Genomic DNA, 19977 nt, shown 5'->3' with positions numbered 1-19977 from the left:
CTCCCCTGAAGCCCCTCTCTCCTCCCCTGAAGCCCCTCTCTCCTCCCCTGAAGCCCCTCTCCCCTCCCCTGAAGCCCCTCTCTCCCCCCCTGATGCCCCTAGGAGGTCAGAATGTTTGCTGGGTATGAGGGGATCGCAGGGTTCTACAGCCCTAAAAGCCCCGATAATGTGTATAGAAACAGCAGGAAACGGCTTTATAAATTAAACGGGGTAAATAAAATACAATCAGAGGTCAGTATTTTGTTGCAGGAAAATGTCTTTAATGGAAAAATAAGAATCTGTGATATTAAAACTATTCTAATTAATACCGAGTTAGATTTCAGACTTTCTCCGGTGATAAACAGACCAGTTTAGCAGCAGATAATATGAACAGCGCAGGTGGCACGGACCCCGCTGTCGGCAGACGCACTCGGCGATCGTCCTGCTAGGAAATAAAAACAAAGGCGAAAGAAAAACCGCAAATTCCCAGGAACGTTAAGAAATTGCTGGTTTGGGGTTTTTTTCTCCATCACACTAATATATGCATCGGACCTAAAGAGTTAGCGCTACTGGATGTGCCGGCGCTCTATAAATAAAACGTAACGTGAATAATGTAAAAGTCAACATTAAAAATGTATGCAATGCTAAGTAAAGTGTCCGTCGTCTTCTGTGAATGTATAGAAAATATATATAAACTCCGGATCACTCTGCCCTGCATCAAAAAAGATCTGGACGAAACAAGGGCTCTTAACTTACTCTTATTGACGGAACCTTATTTACCGAAATAACAGCCGTAGAACCTAAAAATGTAAAGAAAATCTATTGCTGTCCTGGAGAAGGCAATCCAAAGATATGTGTGACTTGGTCTTGGTGACTTGGGTCTTGGTGACTTGGTCTTGGTGACTTGGGTCTTAGTGACTTGGTCTTGGTGACTTGGGTCTTAGTGACTTGGTCTTGGTGACTTGGGTCTTGGTGACTTGGGTCTTAGTGACTTGGTCTTGGTGACTTGGGTCTTAGTGACTTGGTCTTGGTGACTTGGGTCTTAGTGACTTGGTCTTGGTGACTTGGGTCTTAGTGACTTGGGTCTTAGTGACTTGGGTCTTAGTGACTTGGGTCTTGGTGACTTGGGTCTTGGTCTTGGTGACTTGGGTCTTGGTGACTTGGTCTTGGTGACTTGGTCTTGGTGACTTGGGTCTTGGTGACTTGGTCTTGGTGACTTGGTCTTGGTCTTACCAAAGTAAGATTAGAGTAACATTGGCTTCCAAGATCATCCTTCGTCTAAAGAGGGGACCTCAACCGTCTAAAAAGCTTATGTGACCCTCCCTGCTACTTCGTGGAGTTTGACACCTCATGAGGAATATATTAAGGACTATTTATATTATTAATTATTTTATAATTAGCGCCATCACATTCCGCAGCGCTGAAGTTTCAAACCCGGTTCCTTGTTTTTAACGATGCAACAAAATAACAATTGTAAAACACGTATGGCGCCATTAGAAGGTCTGCTGAGTATTCGGAATAGAAATCTAAAAACACGTTGTTATGGTAACTGTACCCCAGTTTGGTGACTTGATCTGAACCTCTATGATCTATGCAGGTTCCGGACTGACATGTCCTCCCCACTGTACCCCAGTAGGTGGGTCACGTGGCTTCGGGGTGCAGAGATCTCCGGGGTCCACACCTTTCCCTTTGGCACGTTAATAAAGTCCGTAGGGTGGGGGGTAGAGGGTTTGTCTTGCAGCTAGAAGGTTTTCTTGGATTTGGGGGAGGCAGGAGGTCTCTGCGTGAGTTTATGTCCGTGGTTTGTGTGAACACTGAGTTTTTCCGGCTCTCCTTTCCCCAAAACCGACGGCGGTTTGGATGCAGACGAGGCCGCGTGTTTTGGATTATCTTGGGTCCGTCGGAGATTGGGTTGTGAAGAGGTCTTTCTGTCTGGTGGGGGCTACAATGGAACAGTACGTGGGGGTCTCATTATACAAATATAGCTTAAAATCACAAGTAAATCCTAGAATTCCAAATTCTACTTACAGCGCTAGAAGACTTGAAGCCCGAACTTTTCTTCTTAATCATCCCGTTGGGCAGAGAACCGGGAGGCGTCTTTTTCTTGTGTATCTAGAAATGTACAGAATGTGTCAGAATGCAAGAACTGTTTGGTAGTCGAGGTGAGATTCGTGAAGGCAGGTGAAGCAGCTAGATACGGGTGTCGGAGATAAAAGACGTAATGAGGTCCCTTTTACCTGCTGCGTTGGGGTGGAAGGTTTGCTGCTGTTGCTGCTGTCGGTTTCGGAGGCTCCATTGCTGCTCACCGGGCTGCTTCGTTCCTCTGGGGCGAGGGGGCTCTCGGAGTGCGCCTCGCACAAACCGTTGGACTCGGCGTCCGGGAGCTCCGTGTCGTCCATGTCCAGGCTGTTCCCCCATTCCTTCATCATCTCGATGACATTAAACGGTCTTTGCACAATGTTCCTTTCCCCCTAGAGCGTCAGGGGGTTTATACACAAATCATTTTATTTCTCACATTTAAAAAACCCATACACTTCTCTCTGCTGCTATGGCAACAATAATGATCCACCTATCAGTGCCAGCCTCCTGCAACAAGAGTTTCTAGAATGAATCTGAAGCAGAGATAATATTAAAGGAGAAAATCCGATACGGTTAGGGCGCCGGAGGTTACACGTGACGCATACAGAGGGGGTGACGTCCGTAAGCGATTCGTCGACGTACCGTTATCCAGGGGTTATCAAGCAGCTCGTTAGCTGTGATGCGCTGAGCCGGATCCACCTTCAGAAGCCTCTGCAGGACATCTTTGGCTGTGAAAAAAAATGATTTAAAATGAATAAACCGATCATGGGGAGCGCACTTTGGGGGCAGCCGCCCGTCCGCTGAACTGAGAGTGACGGCCGGATTAATATACACCCGGTGGGTGAACCCAAGACGCGCAGCGCTGACTTATAACGTATATAATGTATTTATATATATACTTATACGCGGTATATGATGTATACATCCGGTTATATGTATATACTCTACAGACGGGTGCAAGGAAGGTCGCATCAGACACCGGTGTGGACAAATTGCACCAATGAATAGAATCAGAAATTATATTCTCTAATTTGCTTTTATCTGCCACTATTAAAGAAAAAAGAAAATAAATATATATATATATCTTACCGACTAAAAAAATTAATGGTTTTACGATAAAAGTAAATTAAAATACCCCAAACCTGGTATCCACTTTCTTAAAGAGAAGAGTGCTCAGCCAATCAGTGCCAAGAATGATCAGGATTTTCATTGGCTGCGAAATTCTGTGGATATTACTAATATTTCATAGCATTTCGATTCTTGACTTCCAGTCATGAGCCGTGATCGATATATATATATTTAAATATATAGTGCATTTTATATAGTATATATATATATAGTGCATTTTATATAGTATATATATATATAGTGCATTTTATATAGTATATATATATATATATAGTGCATTTTATATAGTATATATATATATATATAGTGCATTTTATATAGTATATATATATATATATATAGTGCATTTTATATAGTATATATATATATATATATATATAGTGCATTTTATATAGTATATATATATATATATATATAGTGCATTTTATATAGTATATATATATAGTGCATTTTATATAATATATATATATATAGTGCATTTTATATAATATATATATATATAGTACACACAATTACATCAGTATCAGCCGGAATAAACTCCTAATCGCTTACAAACAAACTTTTCTGACCTGAGAGCCCTTTCAAAAAAAAAAAAAAATGACAAGGCGAGCGGGCAATTTAAATAATGAAGAATTCATGTCGCGGCGCCAAACATTTCCACTTACATCAGCACCGGGGCACGAAACAAAAGCCCCCCGTGTCGAGTGCATTAAGAGGGGACTCGGGGTCCGCGCTTAAAACGTTCGGGCCGCGCGGTTATCGCAAAGTGTTTTCCAAAACCATATCGCACAACAAATGAAGCGGCGCGTTGTGCATTGTGCGGACGCGGGGCTAATGTGTCCAATCAATACCACAGCCTTTCTTAAGTAAAGTTTCTTGTAAGGGGACACAATAGCCGCCACTCGCCTGGAGGGCCGGCCGGTAAAAGGCCTTTTATTTCCTACTGACTCTGCTGTCCCTGGGGGTACATTGTATCGCAGTCCCTTCTATTAAAAGCTCCTTTCCGGGGGTGTCACGCTGATCATGAAGCCATTTGTTTTAAGTCGGTAAACATGCACTTACCAGCCTCGCTCACGGTTTGCCAAACTTCGTCGCAAAACTTCAACTCGCCCTTTCTAATCGACTCGAAAAGTTTGTCCTCCGAGGCGGCCATGAATGGCGGATCCCCGCAAAGCCTACCGAAAAAAAAGCAAAAGAACGAGGGTTAATTGCGGTACATTGTATCAAGTTCTTCTTAGGAGACGTGCCGGGCGACAGCTTAATTCATCATCATGGGCACAAGGGGGGAGTCTGTCCAATAAACCCAACTTGGATCTTCTGGAACCGGGTCCTGTGCAGACCAGAACCAAAGACCCCCTGGGCAAAGAGGGCAGCGCTGCTCTCCATGGTACCTTCATAAAGGCGTCTCGGACACATACCGTATTTGCTCGATTATAAGACGACCCCGATTATAAGACGACCCCCCAAAATCAAAATATTAATTTAGGAAAAAAACAAAAAGCCTGAATATAAGACTACCCTATAGGGAAAAAGTTTTACCAGTAAATATTAATTAATGTAAATTATTTTCATGTTTAATAAAAGCTATGATTGAGAAAAATATATTTTTTAAATTTCCTTTTATTTGCCAACCTGCCCCCCCCAGTTATGCCACTCTGCCCCCAGAAATGCTTTATACCCCCCTATTTGCCACTCTGCCCCATGATATGCCTTATACCCCTGTATGCCACTCTGGCATATAGGGGGTTAAAAGGCATATCATGGGGCTGAGTGGCATATAGGGGGGTATAAAGCATTTCTGGAGGTATATAGGCATATCATGGGGCTGAGTGGCATATAGGGGGTTAAAATGCATTTCTGGAGGTCCAGAAATGCATTTTAACCCCCTATATGCCACTCAGCCCCATGATATGCCTTTTAACCCAGCATGTACTGGCTGCCTTGGCTTGATAGGAGTGTGATTGCTGTTAGCAGTTTGATATATATATATATATCAAACTGCTAACAGCAATCACACTCCTATCAAGCCAAGGCAGCCAGTACATGCTGGAACCTGGGGATGATAGCAGTGGGATTACAGCCTCCATATGCCATGCTACAACCCCCACCCCCCTTACACATCCATGCTATCACACACACACTCACACTCATTCACAAACATTTAAATACTCATTCATTCCCTTAATCACACACACTTCACACATACTCAAAAACCCTCCCCCACCCCCTCACCTGAACTGCAGATCTCCCACTCGCAGACTTCTGCAGGGGACCGGCTGTAGCAACTTCTCTGGCCCCGCCCTCAGAGGAGGGAGGGGGGAGATAGAGTTCTGTGAGGACGCTGCAAGCTTCCTGTCCTGCTTCTAACAGAAGAGACGCTGCTCGCGACCGGTAAGCAGCATGGCGCCAGCATTTTTTTGGGGTCTGATTAGAAGACGACCCCGATTATAAGACGAGGGGTATTTTTCAGAGCATTTGCTCTGGAAAAAACCTCGTCTTATAATCGAGCAAATACGGTATATCCCATTGTACAGCGCTACGGAATTTGATGGCGCTTTATAAAACAATAAATAATAACAATAAATAATAAAGATATTTTTTGTGTATTTGCCCCGTAGCTTCAGGAATGATAAAGATGACCCAGAAGCTCTTCTCGGCGTCTATGGATCCGACTACCGCAAAGACAGACAGATATCCAAAAAATAAACGGAAAAAAAAAAGGAAATCCGACCCGGAGGAGAGAGGAGATTTACAAATAATTCCGTTTTAATGAACCAGCTCACGCCATTTAAACCTAAATCCCTAAATATCGGAACGTTCAACCATCCTGAACCATTTGCTTCAACAAAATGGATTTTTAAAAAGAATCGGATAAATCGTAAAAAAAAAAAAAAAAAAAAAAATGTTGGTTAATCTGCATGCATCGAAGGGTTAAACCGAACATGTTATTCTAACCAGTAATAAATGTATCGCCATTCAATTATTTCACCCCCTCGGTGTAAGCCAATTCCGCAACTGTCATCAAACACGCCATTATATAACGACAGCCATCAAAATGCTAATTTTTGTGTTTGTTTTTCAAAAAAACATAAAGATATTACGGCCTAAATAATGAAAAATCACAATTAGTCACTTGAAGGAGCAGAAAGGAGATGCGATTGGATTTATGGGGCGGCTGGTTTCCTTTTACAATCTGGAGCTAAAGAAAAAAATAAAATCTATCTTCAATTACACGTTTTCGCCGTTCTTTTTTATCGGGAAGGTTTTAATGGAAAGGGGGCGGGGTTATGTAAATAACGACACAACAGAGCAATCCCCGATTACACTATACGACGTTTCTATTACTCTCTCTACAGAGGCTTTAAGCAAGTCACAAGCCTCGTCTCCAAATGCAAATCTATATATATATATAAATATTCTGTTACGCTGCATCATTTAAAAATGTCCGCTCGGGAAGTCGCGTGCCTGTGATTAATTCCGCCACTGGGAGAATTTTACAGGTGCTGACATTTCTGAGGTTTTTTAATAATTTTAATTCTTAAGGGTTTTTTTTTTATATTTTTTAAAAAAATTATACACTATTTTTTTTTTTTTTTTTTTTTTTTTAAATTAAAAAATTAAAAAAAATATATATATTTTTTTTTAATTGTTTATTTATTTTTTGGTAATGTTAACAAATACAGGATACTTACAGCATGTACATGATGACCCCCGTGCTCCATATGTCACACTGCTGGGTGTAATCGTGGGCATTGATAACCTCCGGGGCTGCAGAAAAGAGTAATATTAATAATATAAAGAAACGCTTTATAAATCCGTAAAGCTGCGGCGAGGAATCTGCTGATGGCGTCTAATTTATTCCCTGATGAGGAAACAACGACAGCAGATGTGTGAATGAATTATGTACAGACTTTAGCAATTCGCCCTCTCGGAAGCGATGGCTGGCTGAATGTGACGGCTTCCGTTTTAATTGTTAGGAGGCAGTTAGGCAGCAGACGGGGCAGGAAAGGGGGGTATTTTGAATATCATTTTTTAATGTTTGATGGGCTGGCTGCTGACGCGGCGCGAGCCGTCAGCTCCACAGAGCCGGGGATCGGCGGCTAAATTAACCGCATTAAGCAGCGAGGAGAGTCGGGATTGTAAAATACTTAATATCAGAGACGAGAAACGCAATGTGAAAAACGGGAATCTGCCGATAAATTTCAAGTAAATTTCATTTTAAGAAAAAGTTTGTCTTCTGGAGAAATCTTGCTTCTCGCAGCATAAACAATTCGTTCGATAGGCATTATATGCGGTTTCAAATAAAAACTTTCCTTAACGTTCCGCCGAGTAAAAAGTTTGGGTTGAAAATGGTTTACGAAGAGTTAAAGTAACATTTAAAGACAAAAAAGAGCTTTAAGGGCCGGCGCGGTGACCGGTTTGAGGACAAACGCAGGCAACTTGGCATGGAAAGCGCTTCATACCCACTCCTGGGCGCGGCTGGCACCGCGGCTCACGCTCCAAACCATAAAATCTTTTTAGAAAAAATATCAAAAATACACGATACGGAACGTCTTAAATTAATTAAATAAAAATACCAAGGGGTAATTTAGCTGTTAAAGTGCACCAGCGTGCCGGGGCTGGAACTCACCCCTTAGTGTTGCGTGCCCTGAAGCACCGCAAGGTTTGGAGAGGCGTCGGGCGTCATGTTATCAGGTTAGTGAATAAGCCGCGGGCTTCATATAAGAATAACATCTCAGTGTACATGAGAGGGGGGCTCCGTGCGCTCTTACCCATATATATTGGGGTCCCGCAGGTGGACTGTAACATGTTCTCGCTGCCAACGCCCCCCTTCTGCACGGCCAAACCAAAGTCGGTTACCTGCAGCGGGTAAAAAATGGGCAGAATGGGAAGAAATGACGGCGCCGGCGACGAGGGAAGGAGATCCACGAATAATAACAGCATTACAGCCATCTGATTCTCTTCATTTATTCGCAATAATTTGGCACAAAACCAGCCTTAATTACAATATGTTTTTAATATAAATATATGTAATAATTATATAAATAATATATTTTATTTTTTTTGTAATTTTTAAATATGAACACATTAGCGACATGAAGCACATTCTATCGTAAAGTTCCAGAATGCTCCGTTTGCGCAGTTGTGTAAGTTCTGGCGGTGGAAAGAAAGTGGGTTTATCTGTTGGGGCGGTGGAGAAGCTGCCGTCCCGTCTCGTACCTTTATGTTGAGCTGCGTCTCCTCCGTGTCCGCCTTCTCGCTGCTTTTCACCAGAATGTTTTCCAGTTTCAGATCCCGGTGGACGATGTCTGCGCAGGCACAGAAAGCACGTTAATACAACGTAAAAGGCCTTTACATTGCCTTCTGTTAACCCTCCCCCCCCGCTTGGATTTCTGCGCGGAACAAAAGTGTGACCCAACAATGTGTCAGGTTTCCGAATTAAATAATCACTCTGCATCCAATAACCCGGGTCATTCATATAGAAATGTAACAAAGTGCCCCAGGGACCCCCGGTAATCCGGCCGTTCCCCCCCGAGCGTTGGGCATTACCCTTTTTATGAAGGTAGGCGATCGCCGATGCCAGGCTGTGAATGACGTGTCTGGTCTCTGCCTCCGAAAAGCGCTTTTTCCGCAGCAGGATTTCTCTCAGCTCCCCGCTCTCACAGAACTCCATCACCAGATACATGCGCTGATCATACAGAGAGACGTCGAGAGACCGGAATAACGCAAATAAACACACATACGGGGAAGAAGATTGTGTCGGCACCGGCAGATACAGCGCGCGCATGCGATGCCGGCACGAGAACCTCCCGACAGCACACGTTATACGCACTCGGCGCACAGACTGACCTTGGGGGTTTCAAACACTTCCTCCAGGTGGATGATATGCTCGTGGTTTACGATTTTCAGGATAGAAACCTCTCGCTCCAGCAGTTTCACAGCAGAACTTCCAGCCTTTAAAACACGAGAGAGAGAGATGGTCAGTCTATCCCGGGGATCCATGGCGGGCGGTACGGAGGTTACGCAGGAGATCTCGCCCTCCGGGAGTCGCGTCCCATGAAAGAAACTCTCTGGTTACATTGTTACTCAGGGAAGGACTCCGTCCGCTGGACCACATGGTGAAGCTAACACTTGGGACGCAATGGCGGAGGACTAAAGTAAATCCGCGTCACCCTGAACTAACCGGCTTGAAACGCTGTTCCTACAAAACGTAGAAGACCTTACCTTTTCCCGGTTCACTTTTTTAATGGCCCACTTCTTCCCGGTTTCCCGGTGGGTGGCTTCGATCACGACTCCAAAGCTGCCTTGTCCCAACTTCTTTCCAAACGTATAGATTTGCTAGAAAATAAAAACTATAAATCAGAGAAATGCAGGCTCCTGATACTTCAGCGATCTGCAGCCAATCGTTTGGGAGTAAGCCGACGGACCCCACGTCATGTATTGGCCAGAGGTACACTTTATTATGGAGTGTGGGCCGTATGAAGCTGTCCCGTTCCTAGATCTGAAAGCCGTTTCCATACCTGTATCGCTGCTTCGTCGTCCATTCGCGTATGTGGAATCTTGTTCTCCGCGCTGCTGCTACGGGGCCACGGCGGGGCCATTTTTCTAGGAATCTCTCTGACTTCTGGTTTCAGCATCTTAAAATAAAACAAAATGGTGTAATAAGTATTTTTGTTTGAAAACAGGATTATAATATGGCAAATAATCCACAACTCAGGAGTGGCAGATACAATACACACAGTAACCACTAGGGGTCAGTGGTGGATGAGAGTATATATATATATATTTATGGACTCGATGGCTTTGAAGGCCATTACAGAAAAGTGGCCCCCAACCCATATTTTTCCCTATAGGTTGCACCTTTTGGGAGACTCGCTGACATCTTTTTTTATTAACTTAACCCCCATCCCAATTGACAAGTGATGGGGAGAGGACGAGAGATACAGGGTGGGCTCTGGGTCTCCAAGGGGTTAAAGTTACTTTAGACTTCTCCTTCCCAATACGCAGGGGATGGGGACACATAGACGGGTTCTATGCCCCTGGAGGATATTTACTCCGAGTTGGAGGTGACGAGCTCCATGCCTCCCACAATGTATTTGATTCACTTTTACCCCCTATCCAATTGGGGGTGAGTGGTAGGGGCGATATACCCCTAATTTAGACATTGGCATTTTTTTGCTTAGGCTGTTGCTTTTTTAAATATTACATTTTGCTTAATTCACCTTAAAATAGCCTGGTCTGCAACTAAAATATACAAGCGCATGCACTCGCAAACAACTCACATATCACTGAATATACAAACTGTTTTATGCGCAGTACAAGACACGGAGTGAGACAAACAGATGAGGCCATGTGCAGCAAAACATTAAAATAACCCCCGAATACGCCAAGAATTGTCAATTTCACACAAAAAAAAAGTTGATAACAAAGTACCCTAGTATTGTCATACCTCCCAAGTGTCCCTGCTTAGTTTGTCCAGTCCCCCTTTGGTCTCCCACGATGCCCCTCTTTTCTAGGAGGTCGGAATGTTTGCTGGGTATGAGGGGATCGCAGGGTTCTACAGCCCTAAAAGCCTCGATAATGTGTATAGAAACAGCAGGGCACGGCTTTATAAATTAAACGGGGGAAATAAACTCCATTATTCTTCTTCTAAGTGTCTCACTCGGTTACTTTGTAAAAGTGAGATAAATAAGTTGTACCACAAGGTGGCGCCAACGCCCCACAAGTAGATTTCCAATGGAATTCCTGGTCATTGAAGGCACCGCGAAGCCCCGTAACACTCTTCCTTCTCACTCTGGGGGCAGATCTGTCATCCGACAACACACAGCAGGGGCCGGAACATTAAATAAGAGCCCCCCGTATTATCAATATCAAGGGAACGAATCCTGGAACAGAATACTGACGTTTACTGAGCGTTGTTAAAAAGGTTTGGGGTCTTTAAGACCCCCCAGTATAGCCCAAACTTTTTTATGTTGGTCATTTGAAGATTTCATCATTCTTTATTAATTATAACACGGTTTGCCGTGTCAGAGATGCGTCCGGCTGTGTTCTGGACCGACATATAGAAACGATACATTGTATCGGTTAATGAAGCTGGGCCAGTCGATCCGTGTCTTCCTCGTGTTATTCCGTCGCAGTTCACGGGACGGATGGTCATTCGCTGCGTCTCGGTGATTCCGAGCGGCGAAGGAATGAAAGCGGACGTCACAAACATCCAGTTCCCGGCGGACGTCACGAAGCCCGAGCTCTTAGGTTACCTGGTCGTTCTCCCGGCGCGTTTAGCATTGTTTGTGTCTGATACCATAGCACCGCAACTCAAATAACAGCAACCCGAAACCTGCGCTCCGCGCGCCCATCGCTTACTTCTGCTTGTTTGCTAACCTTTTGTGAGCTTTTATTGACCCCAAATCCGGATTTTCTTTTTCTTCTGCCGCCTTATTTATGTTTTTCCAAACATTTCGCGGAATTACTTAAATAAAGCTCTTTAAATATTGAATTTATTACTGAATGCGAAAAAACAAATAGCACAGACTCCCAGCAGCAATAAGGAGACGTCCTTAAATATATACATATATAGACAGAACCCGCCGGCAGATCGCCCCCCGTCGGCCCCCCCGTATAGTCTGCCGTTTCTCCTACTGTAAAGACTTAAGTCTTAATCAGTCATTTGTCTCGTTGCATGTTTAAATCCCCCACTGTATTACCCTCTACCACGTCTGCTGGGAGGCTGTTCCACTTATCTACCACCTTCTCAGTAAAGTAAAATTTCCTGACCCTCTAGTTTTAGATCCTGAATTTGGACCATCCCTGATGCCCCCACACATGCCAGAACACACTGGTCCCTGGCAGATCCCACCTGTGCTCATGCAGGAATATGTAATGTGAGGGAGACGGCGTGACGTCCAGCAGACAGGGTGCTTGGAGAGCAGGAGATGCTCATCCCACTAAGATACCAGACTGTGTTTATTTACCAACAAATCGGCCGCGCGGCCCACATGAGCGAACCGACGCAGACCTCGCATTGTCCCGACTAATCTTAGCGACAAGACCACAAGTACTTCTTCATTGTGTCTTTATCCCTCGCCATACAGGAGAGCGAACGGCCGGCGAGCAGACACTCAGCTCAACAGGTCTGACCTGTACAAAGACTGGACGGGGACCGGCCCTTCCGGGGGCCGGGGGGTGACTGGAGCTAATATTAAACATTCAATAATAAAGACGTTTCGTTATTTAATACGGAAACCTACTGCCAGCTTTCCTTCTTTTTGATTTGCGGAATGCGGCAGCCAGAGTCTCTCGTTAATCCAGATAATTATATACACGACCGGTCAAAAGTCACTCGGCCGTTTTCATGAAAAACAAGGAGATTTCTGGCTGTAACAAAATTACAAAAGGGTTTTCTAATCATCAATTAGCCTTTCAAACTTAAACTTGGATCAGCGAACACAACGTGCCATTGGAACCCAGGAGTGATGGGAGTGATAAAGGGCCATTGGAACACAGGAGTGATGGGAGTGATAAAGGGCCATTGGAACACAGGAGTGATGGGAGTGATAAAGGGCCGTTGGAACACAGGAGTGATGGGAGTGATAAAGGGCCATTGGAGCACAGGAGTGATGGGAGTGATAAAGGGCCATTGGAACACAGGAGTGATGGGAGTGATAAAGGGCCATTGGAACCCAGGAGTGATGGGAGAGATAAAGGGCCATTGGAACACAGGAGTGATGGGAGTGATAAAGGGCCGTTGGAACACAGGAGTGATGGGAGTGATAAAGGGCCATTGGAGCACAGGAGTGATGGGAGTGATAAAGGGCCTCTGTACACCTATGATGACTCCATCACGCAGAGTGACCCGTTACCCGTGTATTTTAAAACATGAATCTGTAACAATAAACGGTAACGTTGCTGTTTTGTGTTTAAAGTGTAACCTTTTTACTCTAGATTGTAAGCTCTTTCAGCAGGACCCTCCCTACTGTTTGTTTCTATAACTCCAAAATATTATGGCCTACTTGCTATGACCGGTGCAGCCATTGTACAGCGCTGCAGGATATGTTGGCGCTATATAAATCAATAAACAATAATAATCATATACAAACATACAGCAGTGTAAAGGATTCCAAAATCCTCGGGGTTATTTGCACAAATTCTGAGGATTAGAAATTCTGCCAAAAAAGTTTTAAAAAATTGATGTTAGGGTTACCATAAAACATGGCGCATGGTGGGCTGCCGGGCGTCAGCGCCCTGTTCTCACCCCATTACCAGACGTCGGCAGTCGGTCTTAGAGTGCCAGGACCCCCTCGTGATCGCCAGCCCGGCCCTGATGACGCCCCTGAATGGGAGGCGAATTACAGCCACGTTTTGGGTGATTCCCCCCTAAAAGCGGCCCTGAAGTTCCCCGCGGGCGCGTATTCATCGGTAAAGCAGGATTCGGGGCACTTTCGCTTTATTTGCGTTGCTATCCTGGCCACGCTTTCAGCCGAGTCATTTCTTTCCATAACTGACGTCAAAGTGAGATTAAAAGACAAAAAAAATCTAAAGAAGAAAGGGTGTGGAAAACGAGCGAATATTTGTAAAGGCCGCGGCACCGCCTCGCGTAACGACTGGCGTGTAATAAACGGCGTGTAATATGCGGCACAGGGTTAACGTTCTCTATGACACATACGTACCGGGTAATATCCAATATGTAATAAGCAGATTTAAAGGGACTCTTACCTGCCCCCTGATTCGGAGGGTTTTATTACGGCCCTTCGCAGGCAGTTTCGTGCGAGTTCTGTAAAGCGGGGGTCTGGATCAGGAACTCGGGTCACCGTCTGCTACGTCCAGAACAGTCCCAGCTACTGGGGTAACTACAGGGGCCACGGCGGGGACAACCAGGGCCGGATGACACGAGGATGCTCTGAACCCTGCCCTGGAGTTTAATGGGAACGTCCAGATACCGGCTAGTGAGATGGATCGGGTGACGGCGGATCAAGGAGATGGCACTGAGTTATCCCCTCTCTCCTCTCTCCCATCCGGCCCCCATCCGGCCCCCGTCTAATCACCGTTTCTCCTGATGTAAAGACTCAAACCTTAATCAGTCGTTGGTCTCGTCTTAGATTCAGGAGCCGTATGTCTATCCCATGCATGTTTAATACCCTCACTGTATTACCCTCTACCACCTCTGCTGGGAGTCTGTTCCACTTATCTACCACCCTCTCAGTAAATCTACCACCGTCTCTCTCTCTCTCTCTCTCTTTTCTCTCGTCTCTGTCTCCGATCTCCTTTCTCTCTTCTTTCTTTGAAGCCCTCTGTCCCAAACCGTGAGAATGACTGCGGGGGGGGGGGGTCAGTAGGTGATCAGGGATAGCGGCGCGTGAATCCTTTCTGTTACCCGGGATGAGTGCGAAGAGCGTTCCTCTTACACCGATGACCACGTCACACAGTAAATCACACGGGTCACGCGTGGCGATGGCGTGTTACGTGGTGTTTGCGGGGCGCTGGCGTGTTACGCGCTCTTCGGCGAATTTGTTTCATGTGGGAACGGCAATTCTGCCAAAAGGAGGTGAATGTCAAGTAGCTCTTTATCTGCAGCCGCTGCTTGGAAACCAAATTCAACGCATTTTAAAGCCGGTCCGCTCGGTTTATTTAAGGACTTGCCGAGGGCGACGGGAAAGCAGAAGAGTTTAAAGCGTCTGACGCCTGCCCGGCAACGCGTTATACCCGGGTAAGAGGCGTTATACCCGGGTGAGAGGCGTTATACACGGGTAAGAGGCGTTATACGCAGGTAAGGCATGTTATACGCGGGAAAGAGGCGTTATACGCGGGTAATGTTAAATACACGTACAGCAGACTCTGCGCTATCACCGGGGGCTTTGAGCCCCTCTATATATAATAAGGCCCCCAAATGTCTGACGGAGGCCGCTTCAAACGCTATAGAATTATATACAGGTGTGAAAAAACGCCCAAGGTTTCAGAGTCCGAGCCAATAACTCTCAAAGTTCCTCGTCTCCAATACTAGAAAGAAGAAACGGGGGAGAGTAACACTTATTTAATAAAAATGGTATGGAATGGTTAAAAAAAACGTATTCACTAAGGTCAAACCGTGTCCAGCTCACGATGATTCACCGGCCGGACTTGGCTGGGTCCGTCTTCTTGTGGGATAGTTTAAGCCAAATCTAATGCCCCCGACCGTGGCTACAGGGGGCTAATATCAGAGAGAAATCGGTACAATATGTAATTAAGGAGGTCCCACCGCAATCGGGAGTCTAATAAAGAGATAAAGAGATAAAGAGACGCCAGGTCGTGGCCCCTTCGGCCGTAAAACAGACAATAAGAGCCCCGCAGGTTCCATCAGCGCAGAACAATGGCCTGAACACCAAGCAACGGGCAAACACCACAGACACCAAAACCTTCCGTGCTGCTGCCGTCAGAGAGATCAACAAGGATACGCGGCACGGGTTAACCCCGCGCCGGGCCAGATGTTGGGGCAAAAGGGCAGAAGCCAACAGAGATATTTCCGACTCACAGCCAATGAGAGGCACCGACAAAAACATGTGGCCGCGGACGGTAACAACGTAGCAACTTACACAGCGCAGCATGAAAAGACGGGGCGGAATAAGACCGTAAGCGGGGCGCGGCATCCCGGGCCGGGGCACAAGGTCCCCACCGATGGGGCAGAAAATGTATCTCCGATACCTGCCTTTGTTGGTGAGGGACGCGGCCGAGGGGTCCGTGCAGCTCATAGAACGGGATGCATGAAACCCAAAGCGGAGACCGAGGAGACGGCGGAGACAGCGGAGACAGCGGAGACAGCAGAGACAGCGGAGACAGCTCACAAAGTAAATAACTAGAGCGTAAAACTACCAAAGACCGCTATATGATACCTGGGGCACTTTGGGCACTCGTCTGACCATCGCTTCCCCTCTGAGCAGCCAATCACGGAGAGCGGGTCGATGCCACGGATGGGAACGTTCGAAGTTATTAACATAAGTAAAAGTACTGAACGTCCCAAATGCTTTTCACCGTTGCTTAGCGACGGCGAGTCCGAGACGCATACCTCGGAGGGACAGCGCTACGGCGCGTGGGGCGATATCCTGGCCGTGCGATGCGAGGAATGTAAAACGATGTAAATGAATTAGACTTATCCGTCTGCGCGGTGATACGGTGATACATCCCTGAGATCCGGGACAAAGCCTTCTGTTTGCCCTCACAAAGTATATTTGCCCAGCGATGACCTTCTGTTTGCTTCAGGTCTCCCCATCGCTGAACGCATAACGAGGAAACGAGTCGGAGAAAGTCAGAGACGTCCATTGTTTGCCGCAATCTGCGGCGAATGCCAAAGACAAGCGATTTCACACCTCGGCCTCTTTGTTTCCGCTGAGCAAACAGCCGAGTTATGGATCTGTGACGCCCCGGAGTGATGGCGCCAAAAGTCAACGGGATCGCCGTGCTCTGACACCCAGCAGAGGGACCGGCGCAAGCCGCAGCCAATCAGAGGCCGAGAGGGTTCCTCTGTGGACTGCAGCGACGTATCGAACATCACACGGGTCTGACGGACCATACTCCATACTTTGCGCTCCATACTCTATACTCCGTACCCCATACTCCATACCCTGTACCCCATACTCTGTACGCCATACCCCATACTCTGTACCCCATACCCCATACCCCATACTCTGTACCCCATACCCCATACTCTGTACCCCATACCCCATACCCCATACTCTGTACCCCATACCCCATACTCTGTACCCCATACCCCATACTCTGTACCCCATACCCCATACTCTGTACCCCATACCCCATACTCTGTACCCCATACCCCATACCCCATACTCTGTACCCCATACCCCATGCCCTTTACCCCATACTCCATACCCCATAGTCTGTACTCCATACCCCGTACCCCATACTCTGTACTCCATACTCTATACTCCATACTTTGTACTCTGTACTCCGTACTCCGTACTCCATGCCCTTTACCCCATACTCCATACCCCATACTCAGTACTCCATACCCCGTACCCCATACTCTGTACTCCATACTTTGTACTCTGTACTCCGTACTCCATACTCCATACCCCATGCCCTTTACCCCATACTCCGTACCCCACTCCATACCCCATACTCCCTGCTTATGCCCCACTGTAAGCACAGATGAAATGAGTCTCCTGTGTTTTGTTTGCAGGTAATTAACGCCGAAGGTCCAGTCTGTGCCAAGTCCGCGGCCGCAGGTAGAGGCTGGGTAACAGAATCACCGCCAGACTGCGCTCATTAACATTCCTCAGCACTCCGCCGGCGGACGAGAAAACCCCAGACAGACAATTCAAGCCAATAATTAATTAGCCGAGTTAATCCAACCAGCGCACCCCAACCAGACTGAGAGAGAGATGTGTAACGAGAGAGAGAGAGAGAGAGAGAGAGACGTGTAACGAGAGAGAGAGAGAGATGTCTAACGAGAGAGAGAGAGAGAGATGTGTAACGAGAGAGAGAGAGAGAGATGTGTAACGAGAGAGAGAGAGAGAAAGAGAGAGAGAGACGTGTAACGAGAGAGAGAGAGAGAGAGAGAGACGTGTAACGAGAGAGAGAGAGAGAGACGTGTAACAAGAGAGAGAGAGAGAGAGAGATGTGTAACGAGAGAGAGACATGTAACGAGAGGGAGAGAGAGAGAGAGACAGAGAGAGAGAGACGTGTAACGAGAGAGAGAGAGACGTGTAACAAGAGAGAGAGAGACGTGTAACGAGAGAGAGAGAGACGTGTAACGAGAGAGAGAGAGACGTGTAACGAGAGAGAGAGAGAGACGTGTAACGAGAGAGAGAGAGACGTGTAACGAGAGAGAGAGAGAGAGACGTGTAACGAGAGAGAGAGAGAGAGACGTGTAACGAGAGAGAGAGAGAGAGAGATGTGTAACGAGAGAGAGAGATGTGTAACGAGAGAAACATGTAACGAGAGAGAGAGACGTGTAACGAGAAAGAGACGTAATTCAAGGCAAGAGACACCCAACAACCTGAGATCCGCAGCCAACACACAAATCAGTCAGACTGTTTGGTCACCGACCAGATGCCTTTCGTTGCTAGTGTTTGGCCTATTAGACCCCGGTTTGCCGTTGGCGAGACCCCACCAATGTAAAATATCCTAAATAATAAATAACAATAATATAAAATTATACATCTGATACAAATACCACTTTTTAGTCTTAAAAGCAGGATTTTTGCCCCTTTTAAATTTTACCCAAATTTTGCCTCATAAATTAGAAATCTGACCCCACGTAACGCAGATCGGCCTTCATTAAGCTGTCTGCTTTGGCATTAATGTTGTCCGTCTCCTACAAATTGACATTAAAAATGCTCCGCAGCACCGCCACCATCACTGCTCTGCGGCACTGCCACCAGCACTTCTCTGCGGCACTGCCACCAGCACTGCTCTGCGGCACTGCCACCAGCACTTCTCTGCGGCACTGCCACCAGCACTGCTCGGCGGCACTGCCACCAGCACTTCTCTGCGGCACTGCCACCAGCACTGCTCTGCGGCACTGCCACCAGCACTGCTCTGCGGCACTGCCACCGGTGCTAAACCGTAAAGGTCCGGATATCACAATGGCAGGCCTGATAAGACCATCTTGGTTTAAGAAATGCAAATATCTGTTAACAGAGGTTAAAGTAACATTAAAATCTTCCTATAGCGGGAGCGAGTATCTCCCATCACGCGGGAGAGCCACATGAGACGGGTTTGGGAAAGAAGAACATCCCGTTATTAACTAAAGTGTAAGCTCCTGTGCCTCGTGTGCTTAGTGACAGTTTAGCAGATTTAATGACACATATTGTTCACCAGCTCGGCCCCCCGGACCCCCACACAGAATTATCTGCCAGCCTGGCACCATCCTTACTGCCGCCCACCCCTCATGCCCTCTCCATATCAGCCATTCCCTTTATAACCCTCGACTGCCTGGCACCAATAACCCTACCAAGCGCAGGTAATACCTTCCCTAGCTGGCACCGCTCTTACCCCCTCAGCAGGCCCGGGACCCCAATATACACTGCACCCCCTGTGCCCTCTCCTCCGTGTCCTCCCACAGCCCCTATGCCCCCCCATGCCCCCTGTATTCTCCCCCATGCACTCTCCTCTATGCCCCCCCTGTATTCTCCCCATGCCCCCGTGGTCTCCCCCATGCCCCCTGTATTCTCCTCATGCCCCCGTGGTCTCCCCCATGCCCCCTGTATTCTCCCCATGCCCCCGTGGTCTCCCCCATGCCCCCTGTATTCTCCCCATGCCCCCGTGGTCTCCCCCATGCCCCCTGTATTCTGCCCATGCCCTCTCCGTGGGTGCCCGGATGTTGCCAGTCTGCCCAGTTACTCTCGGCTTTCCCAGCAGCTCTCGTTGCCATGGTAACGGGACAACTCGGTCTGCGCTCCGCCTCCCCCGGACAACACGCTTACCGTCAGCCTTCGGTCGGGTGCCTCTCCCGAGAACGTACGGAGTCAGCGGCAGCTCCGGAGCCGGCACTCGGAGGAACTCTCCCAGCGGAGGAGACCGGAGCCACGGGCGGCGGGACCGGGGGCGGGGCCTGAGAGCTACACAGCGGGACGGGGTGGGGATAGATGAAGGGGCGGGCCTCAGCGCGATAGCATGGCTCAGGTGGGAGGCGGAGCAAAAGAGCTACCACTGGGTGGGACTACAGTGAGGGCCTGGCCTTCAACTCCGCCCACCCGGCTAGTGTTTATTAATTTATTATTATTATTGTTATATGTTAGTGTTACAGTTATTATTGTTATTATTTTGGTTATTGTTGTTATTATTGTTATTTTTGGGTTA

The 19977-nt window shown here is 47.0% G+C and overlaps 1 protein-coding gene across 1 annotated transcript; it reads right to left on the bottom strand.

The window, feature by feature from the left end:
• Nucleotides 1-1154: 1154 nt before the first annotated feature.
• On the bottom strand, nt 1155-19724 carry STK33 (serine/threonine kinase 33). The gene is made up of 13 exons (XM_053449336.1): nt 19602-19724; nt 9708-9824; nt 9412-9525; nt 9037-9141; nt 8737-8875; nt 8407-8495; nt 7959-8046; nt 6879-6954; nt 4249-4361; nt 2701-2786; nt 2217-2450; nt 2008-2091; nt 1155-1921 (listed from the first exon to the last, which is right to left on the bottom strand). Exons 2-13 carry the CDS (start codon nt 9822-9824, stop codon nt 1721-1723), a joined length of 1446 nt encoding a protein of 481 aa, XP_053305311.1. The 5' UTR covers nt 19602-19724; the 3' UTR covers nt 1155-1720.
• Between the last annotated feature and the right edge of the window lie 253 nt (nt 19725-19977).

This window comes from Spea bombifrons, chromosome 10 (genome assembly GCF_027358695.1).
Source record: "Spea bombifrons isolate aSpeBom1 chromosome 10, aSpeBom1.2.pri, whole genome shotgun sequence".
Classification (NCBI taxonomy): Eukaryota; Metazoa; Chordata; class Amphibia; order Anura; family Pelobatidae; genus Spea; species Spea bombifrons.
This window is presented reverse-complemented; position numbering and strand designations above follow the sequence as displayed.